This window comes from Paramisgurnus dabryanus, chromosome 5 (genome assembly GCF_030506205.2).
Source record: "Paramisgurnus dabryanus chromosome 5, PD_genome_1.1, whole genome shotgun sequence".
Taxonomy (NCBI): Eukaryota; Metazoa; Chordata; class Actinopteri; order Cypriniformes; family Cobitidae; genus Paramisgurnus; species Paramisgurnus dabryanus.
The window spans coordinates 17,984,404-18,003,400 of NC_133341.1; the positions used below are offsets into that span (position 1 = coordinate 17,984,404).

Sequence of the window (18,997 nt, forward strand, 5' to 3'; positions counted from 1 at the left end):
GTCTTTACAGTACGTTCTATGTTGTTACATTGTACTTAAAGTATCTGCACGCAGCACGCAATTACACCCTTGACTATAGGCTTAAAGCCCCCCATAACCTTAAACCCAAAACATGTATTAACACAAAAGGTATAATGCATTAAATGTTTTAAACATTTCAAAACATAAACAGTAGGCCTAGACTTTGTTTATACATACCCGGACTCATTTGGGTTCTGTCTTTACTTAGAGGCTTTAAAGCCTGAGTCCTGAATCCCTCACCAAACTGGACAATTAGTTTGGTTGAAAAGAAAAACAAGAGGGACACTTATCTGAAATTGCAGTGACTTTATCATTCTCAATGAGGCCATGACTTATATTGAGCCATAACTAACAAGAATGTGGACAATGAGCTGCACTTAAGTCAACTGCAAAAGCAAATGCAAGGGGTTCATTTATTTGCATATGAAAAATAACACATGATCCAATAATAACGCAAATTCAAAAAGGTCTAAAATGTGTAAATTAAAATGATCATACTTATCCTAGAAAGTGGTCTGGAAAAAGCCATAAACAATCATTTTTTATCTAAACCTAAAGATAAAAGAAACCCATATAGGTTTAGATCAACATGAGGGTGAGTAAATGAGCAGAATTGTTATTTTTGGGTGAACTTTCCCTTTAAAATAGTCCTCATTATTCAAAATGCTCAAAAAAGTCACTTGGTTTCTGAGGGTCAGCTTTAGGTACAAGGTATGAAAGTCGGTAAGGACTTAAGCAAGTTGTCAATAACTTGATATTTATTAAAAGAATGTTAAAGTGCAAATTACAGCAGAGTGTTAAGATCTAAGAAACAAATATTATTTACATTATGCCAGTTAACAGTGTATAACCATGCACACAGAGTGGATAATCTTTTTTTTTAACTGATTACATTTGAACTTACATTACAAATTACTAATTTGCAACAAAGAGCAAACGAGAGAGGGAGAAAGAGAGAGAGAGAGAGACTTACCAAAATGCACAGCTATATCTGGTACATTGTCTTTACTGAGGAAACTCAATACCAAGAAAAGGCAAATCAGCAAAACCAGATTGACAAGCGTATTTGATTTCTTGTCTGTTTGAACAAACACAAACTGACACATATAAACATATAAAAATTGAAATTATTTAGGCCAAGGATCATTCATCCAGTCAACTTCAGTCTGTACTGGTAAGTACAACATAAAAAGTCTCTTAAAATTCTTCTTAAGTGCTCAGCTGTAGTTGACGTAATTGTAGTTAAAGTTTGGCTTTAGGTGTTTGCTCCAAAAGGGTCTTCATGTCCAAAAGAGCATTTTCTAGAGCTTGGGCCATTAGTGCTGCATTAGTGTCCTGACAGCTGTTGAAGGCAGAGACCGCAAAGTTTATATGGGAGTCCTTGGGGTTGTAGCACACGCCGTATCCGTCTTGTACCACCGGGCCGAAGCACATCACACAGTTGGTTTTAGCTGGCACCTGGGTGAGTTGAAGCGAACAAATGGATAGAACTAAATAAAAACTAAAGCAGCACATTTAAGCAGCATCTTTTAATCAGATAATTTAAATAAAAAAAAAAAGCATAGTTTTATTAACAGATCATATGCTTAGTGGTTTTAGGTTGTGTGTCTACCAAAGCGTTTTTTTTTTCAATTGTTTGCTATGTGAGTGCCACGTTTTTATAAAACGCTGGCAGCTGTCGAGGCGGCAGCGTTTCGCGTTTCCACTCAGCTGTCCAATCACAGTAGAGAATAGGTGGGACAAGTTCCACAGCATCCATGCACCGTACAATGACTGATAAACAAAACAGAAGGATCATAGCAACCAAAGCACTCAGTTGAAGGAACTGCACCAAATGTGCCCACAGTCTCCATCTTATAAGAGCGGCAGGCGTTTTCAGCTGTGTTTAAATGCTTTGGTGGACACACGGCCTTAGTGCTTTTGCTTTACAGCACAGTTAATAGTACATTCACAAAACTCAATGCAAGTTTGTTTTGCAAATAAAGGGTTCGATTACATGCATAGCAGTTTCACCTGTTGTAGGACACTAACTGTGGAGGATTTTAATAATAGCTCTATTGGGCAGTACCTGGCTGGTGGAGAGTTTGTAATGTAGTGACGCAGCATATGAAGGATCCATGAAGACTTCTGGTAGGGCAGACAGGTCCTCTGTAGCCTGCAATTTCAATCCAAGCAAATGTCTGTCGATGGCTTGACCTCGGATCGCCTGATGAATAGAAAAGATGCAGAATAGTTGTAAAGCACAATGCCACACTTATAATGACTGATAGTCTGATAGATGCAGTGTGCATTTACTCACCATATCTGTATAATCTCTGTGAGCTTTAATGGCTTTCTCCAGAAGAGCCACTTTCTCTGTGTTCTGTCAATCAAAATGACAGTGTCACTCAAACAAGAAAGCTGGATTTATGTATCAACATGTTCACTTTCAAGCTGTCTGTAATAATGTCATATATTATCTCTTACTTAATGTTTATGCTAACAATGTATGCTTGTGCAAAAAACAGATTTAAAAATGTTGAGTTTTATATTGACAATGCTCGTTTAGTTGATATCAACATTTAAATGGTGAATATGATTTTAAATCATACATTTATAAAGGGAACACACCTGTTTAGTCGAGTCATCCATGGCCTTTACAAACCTGGCCGAGTCAATGGAGGCTGAGCGAATGGTGTCTGTGCGTCCCAATCTGAACATTCGGAGGGATGCGCTCTCATAGGTGGGACAGCAGCGCTTGTACATTCTGAAAAGTGAACTGACTGAATGAGCTAAACTGATAAAAATGGTTTATCAAAGTAACGAAAAAAGGATGTTAAGAGTTTTACCTGTAGTGTGCCAACTGGAGGGCCATCTGAATAAATGCATCAGGGCTCATCTTCTGCGACTTTGGGAAATTTTTGCCAAAATGGGAGAACACGCTGATTTTCATATCCAAGTCATGAACCATACTGCAAAGAAAGTAAAGAGAAATATTATGCCTTCTCTGATTTGTTCATCAGTGTTTCTTTTTTTTATTTAAAAAAAATTTTCTGCTCAAATTAATGGAATCCATTCAGCCAATCTCTGGTCTGTCTGTACCACTTTTAGCATTGCATAGCATAATAAATTGAATCTAATTAGACTATTTGCATCGCGCGCAAAAATGAGTTACGATACTTTTCCTATTTAAAACTTGACTCTTCTGTAATTATATTATGTACTAAAACCGACAGAAAATTAGAAGTGGCTAGGAACTATACTGACATTCCGGCGTAATAATTAAGGACTTTGCTGCTGTAACTTGGCTGCAGCAGGCGCAATGATATTACGCAGTGCCCGAATTAGTCCCCTGCTTTTGAAAGTAACAAAGGGGACTATTTTTGGGCTGTAACTCTTTGGTTATTTTTGATCGCGATGCTAATGGTCTAATCAGATTCAATGGATTATGCTAAAAGTGGTACAGACAGACCGGAGATCAGCTGAATGGATAACTCTAGGGGAACTGGAAAATAAGACTTTTTTTTTTAAATGGGGTGTCCCTTTAAGTCAGGATTATGCCCTTGACATTTTAGGTAGCTTTTATAAATGTGAGTTTAAAAAGATATATCAGGGCATGTTGTTTTCAGTTTGGACAGCTCAAACATAAAGTCTTAAGCCTTGTCTGCGAAACCGTTGTTTTGAAGTTGTAGCATATCTGTTTTTGACTACGTAGACATCAGATACAACACAATTCAGAGACAAAATGAGAAATGAGGTTTGGATTTCTGTGTGAAGAGTTTCTCAGCTTCTCACATGTATAGGTTTTGTTTGGCCTCCTCAATGTCCTTCTTGATCTCTGGCGTGATGTTAAAATGAAGTTTCTGGGGCATACGCAGCGGGACCATTGGAGTACGGACCATCTCTGACTTCTTGCTGCACAAATACAACCAGTGGGTAAATGTAAAATCTTTTTGGAAAAAAAAGATTTTATATGTATATTCAGTGTTAGATTTACGTGTATTCCACCACATGGTCAAGCAGCGAAATGATAGGTGGCCCTTCAGCAGGAGCGTGTTCATAGATCAACCCACATGTCCCATCCTCTCCAATAATAAACTACAAGGACAGCATTTGGAATAACAGATTAAAGTTGTATAGTTCAGAGTCAGAATGTGCCATATAATGCATGTATTGCATTAGATTAAAACTAAATGCAGTAAGGGGCGGTTTCCCAGACAGGGCTTATCCCAGTCTCACACTAAAATGCATGTTTGAGTTGCCTTTATTTTTTTAAACATCTAGCCTTGACATATCTTAACATATATCAGTGCCATTGTTTTGTCTCATGTTTTTTGTAAGGTATGTTTGTAAAAAGTACTTTATGTCCTGATAAGGGCATTGACAATAAGCTAATTTTCCAGCTTCCCTAGAATTAAACATGTCCTGATAACTAAAGCATGGTCCTGGATTAACCCTGTCTTTGAAACTGCCCATAAATCTCAGATCTCTTCATTTTTTATTGAGGACCATATATATCCGTCTAACCTGCAATGTTTTGTCAAACCAGCGATTCCCACTGTTCCACCTGCTGCCTCCTCCATGCAACATCTGAAATCCAGCTCGAGTCCAGTACATTTCATCAGATTTGTGTGGCATCGGAGCATCCAGGCAGACTGTGAAAATGCTTTTCTGAATAGCTCTTACGGACTCTTCATTGGTCTTATCTGAAAATGACCAAGAGAAAGAATTAAGAATCTTCAATATAAAATGCAATATAACAGACAGTGTTAAACACCATCTGTGCCCACCCTTGATCAGGTTGTTGTAAGCTTTGCCCCAGCTGTTGCGGTGGTTGGAGGTAAGGATGCCAATAGGCTCTTCGTTGGCCTGTAAAGAGGAGTTCCAGATCTTCTCCAGCTGTATGTAAATCTGATCTACAGTCAGTGGTGTGCCATCACTGTTGTATACGTCCAGCACAAAAAACTACAACAACGTAAAAAAAGAAATGCAACAATGCTTATTGATGTACAAATTCACCGGTTATCTTCAGTACAGGAGGTAAGTAACAGAAACTGACCTGAAAGTTGTGCACTACAGTGATATGTTTAGGGGGCTTCTTGTCCAATGCGTAGTTGACCACCGTGTCCCTCTTTGTACCAGGTATGCGGCAGGATGAGAGAACCTGATAGTACTGGTTCATACATAATGGCTTCCCACCCAAAAACTCCACTGGCAAGGTTTCACTAATAAATATGAAAAAAAAACATAATGGCTTATAATTGATTTCTCTTGTGAATCACAGCAATTTAAACATACAAGAATGGCACTCACTTGTCAATCATGGTCTTGAAATCTAAAACCCCTGCAATCAATTTTGCTGCATATCTGCAAGGAATAAAGATTTTAGGTAGGATTATTTTAACAGCTATTATAAACACTTCTTGAAGCTGTGATGTGTGCCAGCTTTACTTGGCATATGATACAAGTGCAAGGGGTAAAACTGGCTTCAGGCCAGGACTTTACTGAGAGCAACAACCTGCACTCTTTGAATTGCAAACCATTGCTTGGCGAGAGAGGGTTAGTGTGTACAAAGGTCATCAACTAGAAACAGGTACCACAACATTGCAGTGATGTTAATATGTGTCAGCTTTTGGATTTAATTCAGATGCAAACTTTTGTATTTTTGCAAAAACCTTTATATCATGTGCAATGTCTGAAATGATCAATGGGTACAGACAATACATATATGGATCAAATGTACACCTTGCACTGTACATTGCTTTGGATTAAAGCGTTGTTTATGTAAATTAATCAGTGGGGATAGAAAGGTTAAGTGGCACATACTGTACTAGTAAACTAGTTAGTTTTAAAGAACACAGTGTTTTTACCAACAAAATGACCTGTGTTAAAATTAGTTGACTATTTCTGACCTCATTTGGCCTTGACGATCACTGAACTCTAGACGGGGAAGGACGACCCCAGGACTCGAATGTATAACAACTGGCATCCGATACTCCAAGTAAGCTGTTTGTAACCACCAATCAGAAAGCTACCAGTGGAAAAGTAGGAGATAAAGAGAGACAGGGAGCCAACAAGAAGTTCTTAAAACAGACTGAGCTAAATTTCAACACAACTCTGAGTGTATTTAGATTGTATGTGTAGTATGTAGAAACTTAGTGATATAGTTATGTGCCCAATGACCTTGGGCTCCTAATAAAGCATCACCAACAACCCAATCCTTCTCCACCACACAGATTTACCCAGTTCTCCAACTTCATGGATCGTCGTTCCAGGCCTTTTTGAAGTCTCTCTCCAACACCACCCGGCTTCTGAAACTCCTCCACCAATTTCCGGGTGCAATTCAGTTCCTCTGGGTCTGTGATAGGGTCCAGAATAGCCAGATAGCGATCACATGTTTGTTGCAGGGGTGGCACTGGTAGCTTCGGGAGCCCCTCTTGGTGTGCCAGGTAGCGACCAGTGATCCGAGTCACTGACACTGGCTTTACCAGACTAGAGGGTTTTACCACACCAGTCTTTACCTGCAAATACCCCATGATGATGTCATGTAATTTTTTTCCATCTATTGATCATAAAGATACTGGCACATTAATTTACCTACACAATCCACTTTTATTTTTTATTGAGACGAAAAGTTTGTGCTGTTTTACAGACAGTCAAAGCGTTTGTCTCTGTTAGCAGGCATCATATAGTACCAAAAATGCCATCAGATCTATCACACTCAATCAAATGTACATAAAGTAAATGTACATAAACGTATTGCTGATCTAGTCACACTCATCTATAAAAAACGGGATATATATGTAATCAGATACGAGAAATATGAGTCAGGTTTGCACATGACAGTAAGTATGCAACACAGACTGATGCCTCTGTCATTAGGAACTCAAAAAATGTGTTACAGCTGTCATGAAGACCATAGATGTATACATATCTATGAAGAAGACCTTGTACACACTTGTGATTATTACCTACATGCAGTGACGTTGTCAAGTACACACTGCTTTCTAAACTGTCCCAAAGCTAAAAGTAATCGAAACCAAATTGCCTCCATGTTTCCTTTACTGATAACTAGCCCTAGGCACTCGCATTGTCGGTCAGTCCCTAAAAATTAAACTAGGTTTAAAAACTCGGCAAGAACGGAGGTTTACTCACCATCGTCCTGGCCAGATTTCCCAACATAACTTAAGTTCACTAAAACGCCCCCGTATCAGAGAGGTTAGAGAGGAGGGACAGATCTGTTGCGTACTGCTCAGAGTGCACTGGGTTAAACCTTCATTTGAAAACCATCAGCGCCATCGCTACTGCCTTGCTCAATTTCATCGATAGATGGCGTGCAAGTGCAAGTGTGCAAAACAAAAGCCACGCCTAGCCACCTGCTTCTTAAAAAATGGGAATGGTTACATTACTTGACTTTTTTATGCTTTATTAACAACAACAGGTAGCATACAGTGCTATATATCATATAACAGAAACAGGTTACTTGACTTCATGCAGCGCTCCAGGAACTGACAGTTCGATGACGTTTAAGTACCGCGAGAGCGAGTGGAGAACTTTACTCGCTCTCGCGGTACTTGGACGTTTTTCGCGTACTTCGAGAGCTTTACATTTATCTGCTCTTTTAAATGTAAGAAAATATATTTTTGATTTCACCGTGGCAAGCATTGGAGCAGCGGCAGCTGAAGCGTGGGCTAGGATCCACTAGGGTGGATGCAACTTAATTCTTCAAAAAAAGATAAAGCAGACGCATCACCAGGTTATGGGCTAGAAAAAATACAGCTAGGGCCAAAATCTCGTGAAATCTCGCCGAATGAGCGCTGTTTTCACACTAACCCTTCCCCTCAAACCTACCCCTAAACACAAAATTTTAAGTAATTTAGGCCTTAGCTGTATCCTATCCAGGCAAAACCGCTGTTTTCCATTCTAATCACACCCCCCAAACCTTGAGAAGGTCCTCACTGCGGAACACAACATCCAGGGGGCGGGGTTGGATCTAGATCCAACTCCTCCCACTTTATATACTTTGTTCCGCCAAATGAACCAGTATATTTGCGTTGTTGCAACCTGTGGTCACCAACGTTTGCTCTTATTAATTTAAGTGTACGTTTGATTAATAATATAGTTGAGAAAGATTCATAATTTAGAAAGTATCACAGTTAGGTGTAAGAGGAGGTAAGGACACGTTCCCGACAGTTTGATATCACTGAAGGGATTTATTTGTACATTATCCCACTTATTACACAGCTATTCCTATACGAGTAAATATATAAACTTATTTATTTGATATCTTTTATTAGCAAATTTTAAAAAAAAGTAAACCTGTTTCCTAATGGCTGTAAGCAAAGACGTTAAAACAAGTTCAAAGTCCATACAAGATAAACATTCAATTTATTAATTTCTAAATAACATGCCATAGCCTATATATCTTAATAATTATGCATATTAATACTGTATCCATAATAGGTCTTAAACTGCATGTGGTAAGATAACTCGTAGTAGGCTTACCCGAAATGTTTTACTCCAAAGCATTATAGCAAAAAACTTACATTTCACCCTAAAGGCACTACTTTTATTGTAGTCATAAGTGAAGTTAGTTATTATGTCAAAATAATAACTAAATTTAGTTACGACAAAATGCGGAAATGGTAACGCAGCAACACGTGTATGACGTGTCTTGTGGTAAAACTGGCGGCCAATGGGATCTCTGGATCGGGATCCAGCTCCGCCCCTGGATCTAAATCCAACCCCGCCCCCTGGATGTCGTGTTCTGCAGTGAGGCGCTACTGGAAACCTTACCCTAAATCCAACATCTCGCGAGATGTGGCTGTAGCTGTATTCCCTCTAGCCAAAACAGCATCACCCATGGAAACGTGTACAGTAGGTGGCGGTAGTACTCCAATTGAGTAAGCGGCCAGTAACAGGACGGAAAAGAAGAAGAAGAAAGAGCCAGTGAGAGTCGAACGTGATGTTTTCGTCTTCATATTAAACATGGCGGAGACTGAGCAGCCGTCAGGTAACTTGTTTCAATCATATCTGCATTTAATCACGGATGACTTTAAAGTCAGCATACTAAATAAAACCTACTGATTATGAATTTTATTATAGAGCACATCTGTACCAAATAACGGTGCGCAAGTATCCAGAAAACCGTGTGCACTGTCGTTACGCCTCCTGAAATGAATCGCCTGGAGTCTGACAGCTTCTAACTGTGGCGCATGTTTCGCTTCTTACACATTTGTTTTAAGACCAAATACACTTCTTGATCACTTAATTCACTTAAATAAACACTCGTTACTTTTTAAATAAGTCATGGGCGTTATAATAACGTTAGCTGAGTAACAAACTAACTAAGGCAGCATCACGACCTGTTATTATGTTATTATTCATCAGTTTCACTATGTCATATTTAAATATACCATATCCCATGTTCTCTCTCTCTCTCTCTCTCTCTCTCACACACATGGTATACTGAAGTGTAATTACAAGCATTTAATAAGTGTCAAAGTTTGTTATTTACAATAACATTGAGTTTATGTAAAAAGTCAATATTTTGTTGGCATGACACAGGTGCAAGCGCTCACCTTTTCTTATGATGGCTTCATGCCAGGGAGAATGGCAGAGGTTAACACTGCAAATATTGACTCTTTGCATAGACCTAATGTAATTGTAAATAAATAAATAAATAACTCAGACAGAAATATTCATTTGTAAGTCTTTCTCAAAACTTTTGGCCATGGTTGTATATGTAGGGTCTATTTTAACATCCAAAGAAATCTTATTCCCTACTACATCCTATTATCTTAAGTATTTTTAGATAGTGGTTCAGCAATTGAAAACGCAATAAGGTTTTTTTGTAGACAATATTGCCACACATTCATAAACATTTACACTAAATGTTTGCATTTAACACAAAGGTAGCTTTTGCACACACAGAATCATTCATATGTTTTATCATTAATAACACACAGCTATTTACCAATAAATCGAACATTATTAACGCTATACAATTACAGTAAAAATAAACTATTAAGTACTGCATCAGATAAAATGTCCAAAATATACATTTAAACTAATTCATCTATATATGTGTCACTTGAACAGGCTCCTCTCATGAGGATCACAAGTCTCTCAATCCTGCCAGCTTTAAATTCATGGTACCAAAGAAGGAGATCAGTATGGTAACTGATATGGGCAAATGGAAAAGATCACAGGTAAACCATTGTCACAGCCTTTTTCTGCTACCCTTAATGTTAGCAAAATAGTTCATTTTAAGTCTCTTTCACTCCCTGGAGTTTAACATTTAAAATATAAGCCTGTATTGTTTGACACTCTTCTTTATTTTTAAATCGAGTCCTGAAAATTATCCCACTATCTCAGTTAACTTGAATCATTACTGCCGTCGCTTTCAAATAAAGCCTTTTTGCTTGTGCATGGTTTTGCTGTTATGTGTAAGTAGGCATATGCAGACTACATTGGATTCATTCTGACCCTGAATGAGGCTGTGAAGAGAAAGAAACTTACATGCGAATACCAGGTGTCTGAGGTGAGTCGTGTTGCTGCTGTATTATTTTTTCTGATATAAAGTGAAGATCAATGGATCAGCGTTTATACATTTGCTTGCATGCTTTTCTTTGCTGCTAGACAGTGGAGAAGTTACTCACATTGTTGGGGACATTGGATCGCTGGATTGATGAGACGCCACCAGTAGACCAGCCTTCTCGCTTCGGAAATAAAGCTTTCCGCACTTGGTATGCCAAACTAGACCAGGTAAGCAGACAGTTTGTGACCTGGGTTATACATAATTAGGTCATTTTTAACTTAGTGTTTTCTGTGTACTATATAAATGGCCAGTGTTTGCAGAGTAGCATTCACTACCCTGCAAATTCAAGTCAAAATTTACACCACTAAAACCAGTCCGATCCTAAACAGTCAGACGTGGGGAAGCAATGCATACATTTCAGTGCAACATTTCATTTAGAGAACTGGTTATGCATGCAATTTTGCAAAAGCACTGTTACCGTTTCAGAGCAGTTGGTTACTTTTCTGTGCAGGAGGCAGAGTCTCTGGTCACTGCCGTTCTCCCATCAGAACAGCATGATGCGGCTCCAGAGATAGCTGTGTACCTGAAAGAGTCTGTAGGGAACTCCACCAGGATTGATTATGGCACAGGTTAGTTTGTGTATATACAATACATGTAACTCAATTAGACTGAACACTCACAACTAATACACTTTCAGAAGTATTTTAGTTTTGTTTGGGAATGGTGTGCCCCAGTGTACTTATGATAATATCTAAAGGTCATTGTAAACAGTTTTTCTACTAAACGCCCACTAGGGGGTGCTGTGGCAACACCAATTTGATTGAGACCCACCGGTTTGATGAGGCTGCAATGTGCCTGTATTAAATACTATTGTTTTATTATACTCCTTGAGCTCTTATTTAGCTGTTAATTACATTTCAGTGCTATGTATAAAAAGTGGCCATTGCTGTGTTATTTGTGGCATGTTTGGAAAAAACGTGATTGTGCATGCAGGTCACGAGGCTGCGTTTGCTGCATTCCTCTGCTGTCTCTGTAAGGTGGGAGCCCTGCGCCCAGACGACCAGTTGGCCATCATATTTAAAGTGTTTGACAAGTTGGTGGATTTTCCTATTTCCTGTCATCACATAACATCCGTTAAGCATAGCATTGCTGATATTTACATGTTAAACACTAAATGTCTATTTAAAATGCTTTTACAATATAGTTTCAGCATATTATGGTCGATGATTTGAAGGTGAATTGTGTTAAACCTATTTGCCCCATAACAAGCAATGCGATCCGGTTTGCATAGGTATCTCAGATTGATGCGCAAACTGCAAAAAACGTATAGGATGGAGCCAGCAGGAAGCCAGGGTGTGTGGGGTCTTGACGACTTTCAGTTTATTCCCTTCATATGGGGAAGCTCACAGCTTATAGGTAACAATTTCATCCTAATTTAACAATGATTAATTATTAATTATTGTGAATTGCTGCTTTGGTAATGCCTTCTGTTTTAATCTTTAATAAGAGCTTAGCTTAATATGTTTTTGTAAGTACAATTTAATTATGGCCATTATCGGGGACAACCCTCTAAGATACCGCTAGGTATCCTACTCATAGGGCCCAAGAGAATTGTAACCCTTCCTGAGAAAATAAATTGTGTTTTGGTTGGTCAAATCTTGATTTGATATTGATTGCTGTGAACATAAGGAAAGGGAGACACCTGGTGGTCACCTTGAGTAACTATGCTGTGTTTATTTACCTATTGTGCGTTAGACCACCCCACCCTGGAGCCCAAGCACTTTGTGGAGGAGAAAGTTGTAAATGAGAACCATCAAGACTACATGTTTTTTGAGTGCATTAAATTCATCAATGAGGTGTGTATGACTTGGCAACCATTGTTGATTTAAATAAGCTTATTCATTCAAACAAGCACACAATAGCCCTTCATGCAAGTTCTTGCAACATCTAATTTTAGGACACTTTTACACCTGCACTTTTGGGGGAAAATGGTTATTGGACATTAGTGTGTGGTTCATTTGGATAATGCAAATGTTGTTTTTTTATACCCCGATTTAAACTCTGATGATAATGTTATGTTATTGTCCTACACTTTCCTATCCTACACATTGGTTAAAGGGACTGTTCACCCAAAAATGAAAATGTGTTCTGTTGAACACGAAGAAAGATATTTTGATGAATGTTTGTAATCAAACTGATCATAAACCCCATTACCTTTCATAGTAGGATACTAATTCATGAAAGTAAATGGGGCTCATGATCGGTTCGGTTACAAGTTTCCTCTAAATTTATGCAGGCTTTGGATAAAACGTGAGAGTAAGAAAATAATTTTTGGGTGATCTGTCCCTTTAAAAAACCTAATCCAGTATTTTTTATGTTGTTCACAATAGCTTTTAAGTTTAGTCATTCAAATATATATTTGGATGTAAGATTTAAAAATACAGTGTGAAGAGATACCTGCAGGGGAAGGGAGTTGTTATCAAACTCGTTTTTAGACCAAGCGGTGTGAAAGAGACCTGTAGCTCTTTCTCTCTTTCTCGCTCTCTCTCTCTCAGGGAGGTTATGTTTGGACTCCACTCACATGAGTCATTTCCTTCCTTCCCTGCACGTTATTGTGAATCACTACTTTGGCCCCTAGGGTCCACCCCCTCCCTTTCTCTTTCCTCTTTCTTTCTCTTTCCACCCTCCCTTTTTCCTTCCTTCTCTCCATTCCTCTATGAGAGGTTAGTGGGTCTCTGGAAAGTCCAGCCTGATGAGGGCAGTCTGAGAATCTGTGTATGTGTATGTGCGGTACACAGCACTGCCATTCATAAACTTCTTTTTCCCAGGGGCAGCCCCAAGACCTTTTCTTATAAATTCTCATGAATAGCCTTATAGTACAGTGACTGGTACAGTACTGTTGGTAATTCAATAAAATACTACAGTATGATTAATAGTTAGTTTTTTATATGTTGATTATTTCATAATTATTTTATGTTGTAAAGCCGCAGAAAAAGTTAAGAGACCACTCCAGTTTTGACTTTAATCATCATTTCTAGACTTATTGTGACCATTTCTGGGTCTTTTAAAGTCACTGAACAGCAAATGTAAAAGACTGACAGCATGAAAGATGTGACCAAAAAACGATTTTTTTCCCTAAAATACATGTATAAACATTAGTATTTTGTTGTTGAGAAATGAATTTGAACTATTTTTCTTTGCAGTATTTAAGTATTTAAGCTTTTATTTTGACCATGTTTTCCCCCATTTAAATTTTCAGTAAATAAATGCAAATACAAACATACATACACTTTTAAGAATTTGCCAGAAATGTTGTCGGTTGTTGACAGAATGACACAAAAAATATCATTTTAATTAAACACATATCTATAGACCCTTTTACAGTTGGTAAACATTGTGACGTATTTGTGTGGGCGGGGCTTAGCTGGAGCCAGAAAGATTCCTCTGAACTCTTCAACAAAGCTTGTTATCTTGATGGCTGGAGAAAATCCGTTTTTTTTTTCCAATATCTGTCTGGGACTGCAATAGTTATTTGAAATAGTTAATAACCAGGGCTCAATGCAAAGACTTTTTTTATAATGGCCCGATCGGGCCAGTGGTTCAGGAGGATTTTACTTGCCCTGCCAAAATTTTTACTGGCCCCATCAAAAAACGATTTCAGTGTCACATATCCTCACCTTCCTAAACTAATTGTAAAAAAGTCATTTTTTGACAAAAATATTTTAGGCTGTTTTATTTTTTACAAGCTTTTTTAAATGGCAGCTGCATCAAGAAGAACATATATCTACTCAACCTCTGAAGTTAGTTCCATTTATTTGTGTTTTCTTAGAAGCCTGAAAAAATGACTTCGGTAATTAGTTTAGGAAGGTGAAGATATATACGAATATAATATAATTGTATACATAAACATTTTATTCATTATTTGTTAAAGGAATAGTCTACCCTTTTGCCATATTAAACTATGTTATTACCTCAACCTAGACGAATTAATACATATCTATCTTTTTTCAATGCGTGCACTGTACAGCGCATCGTGAATGTGTTAGCATTTAGCCTAGACCCATTCACTCCTATGGTACCAAACAGGGAAGCCACCAAACACTTCCGTGTTTTCCCTATTTAAAGACTGTGACATGAGAAGTTATACCAGTAAGTATGGTGCCACAAAAGAAAACTTTTTTTGGTACCATAGGAATGAATGGGGCTAGGCTAAATGCTAACACATTCACAACGCGCTGTACAGTGCATGCATTGAAAAAAGATAGGTATGTATTAATTCGTCTAGGTTGAGGTAATAACATAGTTTAATATGGCAAAAGGGTAGACTATTCCTTTAAGACAATTAGCAATAAAGTTCAGTGGACCAGATGAAAGATTATCTGAGAAGTAAACGTTCGCAATGCTTAAAATGTCTCTATGGTCTCTATGGTAACATCACATAAGAATACATACAGAAAATATATTTTAGCTACTGAGAGTGAAGCACTGGCTCGATCGGACAAGTGACAATACTGTTCACTGGCCCGAATGTCCATCACACTGGCCCCAGGCCACCGGGCAGTCCTTTATGTTGAGCCCTGGTTAACTTTAAGCATGGAACCAGATTAGCTGTCGTTGTTTTCTTTTTGTCTGGCAGTGGCAGCAGGTATACGATAAAATGTCCAATTGCCTGTACTCCGTCGATTCTGGCAACCAAAAAGATGACATTTTAAGCTCCTTGTGTAGCCGACCCTGTATTAGCCGCCTCCAGTTGTCCATTTCTGTTGCCTCCAGCTAGCGCTGTGACGTAATTGTGACCTCAGCGCAAAAGGGGTTTATTAATAGTACATTTAGAAAAACTGAAAGGGACCATTGAAATGTACAATCGACAGCGCTGTCAAAATATCTGAATTCACATGGATCCATGAAGATGACTAAAACACTGTATTATGCATGCCAGGCCAGTAGATGGCGATGTTTTCTTGTAAAGAAGCGCTACAGACCTGTGCACATACACATTTTTCTACAGAATAAACACATAACATAATAACAATATACTGACTGGTTGTTGTAACTTACAAATAAAGTAGGTACTGAACCATCTTTCATGGCCAAACTTTTAGTAAATCCTGCCCTAAAAAGTAATTTTAACCACTGATTCTTCACATCTTCATCCTTTTGGTTGCTGATTGCGTATTTTGCCTTTAATGTACACTATGTTTAAAACACATCGTTCATGTTTCTGTTTTCCTTTTTTTCAGATGAAGACGGGCCCTTTTGCTGAACACTCTAACCAGCTTTGGAACATCAGTGATGTTCCTTCATGGTCCAAAGTCAATCAAGGTCTCATACGAATGTACAAAGCAGAAGTAAGTATTATGGCGTGACAAATGTCAATGGGGTGGTTTCCTGGACAGGGATTAGCTTAAACCATGACTAGGCTTAGTTTAATTATGAAATATAACTAGTTTTAACAAACATGGCTTACAAAAACATTACTTGTGTGCATCATTTTGATGCAAAAAAAAAAAGGTTCTGATGCATTTAAATATATACCAGTGCAAGCTGTTTTCAGTTTGGACAGCTCTTAAATTTATTTGAGTCCAGGACGAGTCTAATCTCTGTCCGGGAAACCGCCCCAATATGTTAAATGAGAATTTTAATGTAGTAATATATTAACACTTGGTGTGATACTGAATCCACTAAATTCTCATTTAAACACTGGTAAAAAGTTGAATTATAAACCTCCAAATTGTTTAAATGGCTATTGGCCTGTTTTCACCTAGTTTAAAGATACTTTGTGCTTGATCGGATCACAAGTGGATGACGCTAAACAGGTGTAAACGGTGTAAAACGTTTTGAGGTTGTCCACTTTCAATCACTTTCCGAGGTAGTTGAAAACGCATTCCACCTTATGCTTTTTTTGTGATGTATCGATCACAGTGTTTTTACATAGGTCCTGACTTCTCGTGTGAACCCACAATGTTCGGCACAAGAATATGTCTCTCTCGTCTACTTGTGGCCCGGTCGACAAAAGGCATCTAAATACCAGGCATAAACCAAAACACACTGAAGTTTTAAGACTGGAACAGAAAGAGTTAATATAGTAAGCATGTGTGTTTGGGGGAAGAACAAAGTGCCCCACCCCCTCCTCCATAGCCCACATCCTGTGTTGTTGAGAAGACGCCTGCCCTGGGTTCCCTCCCCCTTCTCTTCCCTCTGCGTAGAGCAAAGCTGAGGGGCCAGTCTGTCTGCAAATTCCCCTCCTCCTTCCCTGTCTGTCTTTCCCCACCCCCGTATATATCACGCTCTTGTTCTCAAATCTCAATTTGACTCTGTTAGCCCAGTTCTTCTCTCTACCAGGGTTATATGACTTTTGCAGAAGCTTTCAAATGAAATGCTAAGAATATCTAGAGATGCATTTCTGGGTATAAAACTTATGCAGGAGAAAGTTTGTCATTCTATGTCTGAGGTAAACATGCCTTTATGTCTTGGACAAAAAGTTGTCATTTTATACACTTTAGACACATCTAGGAGGTTTCGTCAAGAGTTTTTCTCAAAACAGTGATACCACACCAGAAACTGTCCACTACGTTTACTAGAGATGACCAGTTACCATTCGATTACTTGTGTCAGCTCATTTTTCTCAAGTTAAAAATAAATCAAAAATATTTCACTTTAGCACAACAGTATAATAACACTTCGGTAGAAAATGTTGCAGCAGGAAATAAACACATTCCTAACTTTGTATTCACCGATTTAAGCCAGTATGACTGGGTGAAATTGTGTTTGTGTGGGTAGTACACCGTTGCATGAGTCCACAGCAGTGTTATTGGAACTTTGAGAGAAACCTGTGTGATGCTATATTGGTTCATTTACCAGGTTTAATCCTCTTTATGCAGCAGTTTTCTCATACACCGTTGTCTTAAAGATAGAAAAGATAATTTTGTCATTAAAGCCTTATTGGGTGTAACGAAAGCTACCAAATGTGTTCACTTGCAGCAGATGGTTCATCATACAAACCAACTCTTTTTCTGTTACGCTTACAGTGTCTAGAAAAATTCCCAGTCATCCAGCATTTCAAGTTTGGCAGCCTGCTTTCCATTCAGCCAGTCAAACCGTGAGAGACGACAAGAATCCACACCTTTTCAGAGTGCACAACTAAAACACCAACTTCAGATGAAACCATCTCCAATCCCATTTACAAGCCTGGATTCGGATCATGTACCTTAGAGGTGCTCTGTTTTGCTCCTGTAGATCCACTACCTATAGAGTTCAGTTCCATTTGTCACCCTACCTTGTAATATTGAATCGAACTAAACTCTACGGCTTAGTAGGTCTTCGGGGTCAGGAATGAACTCCCATGCTCTACACAATATACTAGATATGCATATAATGCAGACCCCATTCTGTGATTTTGCTCACTTCCTAATAATTAATGCACTTAGCCTATATATTTTCATTGAACTGCTCCTAAGACACATGCAGTAATGATTTTACATTTATTTTCATCTGTCGTTTATATTTATTTATGTGTAAATAACAACAGAGCTCATCACAATGAATAGTTAAAGGCTTAGTTTTGGATTGTTGTGCAGGATTACATTTCCTGTGTGCAAAGATCTGCAACAAGGAACAGAGATCTGTGAGTGTGTCTCTAAAAGCACTTCTGTTGAAGTTATTAGTGTGAGTTGTGCCGTTATCAAAGATTGCTGAGGCTTGTGTTAGCTGTAAATGATTTTGCTAAAAGTGTCATTTTACACGTGTAAGACAAGTCAGCCGTTTTATTCTTGCATTATTTCTTTCTTATTCCACTGAAAAAAATACATCTGCAAAATAATGGCTTCGCGTTTAAATATGTCACGGAAAGCTTAAGTCGTATGAGTTTTTACGACAATATGTAGCTAATGGCATAGTCTTCCATTTGACAAGTTTAAGCAAAATATATATATTTTTTCCAGCAGTTTAAGCCATTTTGTTAATGTGCAAGGGATATTTTATTTCTAAACTTCATTCTGTGTAAATAAATGGTTTGAGTTTGCTTCAGAACCGTCCCTCTGTCTCAACACAGTCTACATGGGTTCAAAGGTACAGAAGTACAGTCTGTATGTTAAAATAATTGACAAAACAAAGCTTTTGTTACACAAATGCAATAGCATTGCATGAATTTACAACTTAGTGAAAACTAAAAGAACACACTTTTTTGTCATCACAAACATTTATTTATAAATCTTACAAAATAGCATTAAATACTCCAAATGCATTTGAGACATATGCTATGGAACAGAACTGGGTTAAATGTTCCTGTAGCTCAGTGGTAGAGCATTGCATTAGCAGTCTAATGATAAAATAAAATGTATACATTGTAATGCAAGTCGATTTGGATGAAAGCATTTGCCAAATGTGTCAATGCAAAATGTTACATGATCATTATTTTTCTTTATCTTGGATAGCATATTTTTATACAAAATTTTTGCA

General features: G+C 38.1%; 2 protein-coding genes across 2 annotated transcripts; one reads left to right on the forward strand and one right to left on the reverse strand.

Annotated features, from left to right (window-relative positions):
• Nucleotides 1-758: 758 nt before the first annotated feature.
• Nucleotides 759-7,314, reverse strand: crata (carnitine O-acetyltransferase a). The gene is made up of 14 exons (XM_065271484.2): nucleotides 7,156-7,314; nucleotides 6,243-6,521; nucleotides 5,913-6,031; nucleotides 5,314-5,367; nucleotides 5,060-5,225; nucleotides 4,791-4,965; nucleotides 4,528-4,706; nucleotides 3,998-4,098; nucleotides 3,796-3,915; nucleotides 2,850-2,972; nucleotides 2,632-2,767; nucleotides 2,321-2,383; nucleotides 2,090-2,227; nucleotides 759-1,479 (listed from the first exon to the last, which is right to left on the reverse strand). Exons 1-14 carry the CDS (start codon nucleotides 7,180-7,182, stop codon nucleotides 1,264-1,266), a joined length of 1,896 nt encoding a protein of 631 aa, XP_065127556.2. The 5' UTR covers nucleotides 7,183-7,314; the 3' UTR covers nucleotides 759-1,263.
• A 1,579-nt stretch (nucleotides 7,315-8,893) lies between these two features.
• On the forward strand, nucleotides 8,894-18,573 carry ptpa (protein phosphatase 2 phosphatase activator). Its single transcript, XM_073814674.1, has 10 exons — nucleotides 8,894-9,013; nucleotides 10,102-10,211; nucleotides 10,457-10,543; nucleotides 10,642-10,767; nucleotides 11,052-11,169; nucleotides 11,534-11,633; nucleotides 11,832-11,956; nucleotides 12,296-12,396; nucleotides 15,781-15,888; nucleotides 17,569-18,573. The coding sequence occupies exons 1-10, from the start codon at nucleotides 8,989-8,991 to the stop codon at nucleotides 17,641-17,643; spliced, it is 975 nt and encodes a 324-aa protein (XP_073670775.1). The 5' UTR covers nucleotides 8,894-8,988; the 3' UTR covers nucleotides 17,644-18,573.
• Nucleotides 18,574-18,997: the final 424 nt, after the last annotated feature.

What these genes read in the sequence shown, in the direction of transcription:
- crata (XM_065271484.2), bottom strand. Translation starts at nt 7,182, where the DNA reads ATGTTGGGAAATCTGGCCAGGACGATG. An exon ending in TTACAACAACCTGATCAAGG is followed by an intron (nt 4,707 to 4,790) that starts GTGGGCACAGAT and finishes GGTCATTTTCAG; the next exon opens with ATAAGACCAATGAAGAGTCC. An exon ending in TGGATGACTCGACTAAACAG is followed by an intron (nt 2,384 to 2,631) that starts GTGTGTTCCCTT and finishes TTTGATTGACAG; the next exon opens with AACACAGAGAAAGTGGCTCT.
- ptpa (XM_073814674.1), top strand. Translation starts at nt 8,989, where the DNA reads ATGGCGGAGACTGAGCAGCCGTCAG. An exon ending in ATATTTAAAGTGTTTGACAA is followed by an intron (nt 11,634 to 11,831) that starts GTTGGTGGATTT and finishes CGGTTTGCATAG; the next exon opens with GTATCTCAGATTGATGCGCA. An exon ending in GGGAAGCTCACAGCTTATAG is followed by an intron (nt 11,957 to 12,295) that starts GTAACAATTTCA and finishes ATTGTGCGTTAG; the next exon opens with ACCACCCCACCCTGGAGCCC.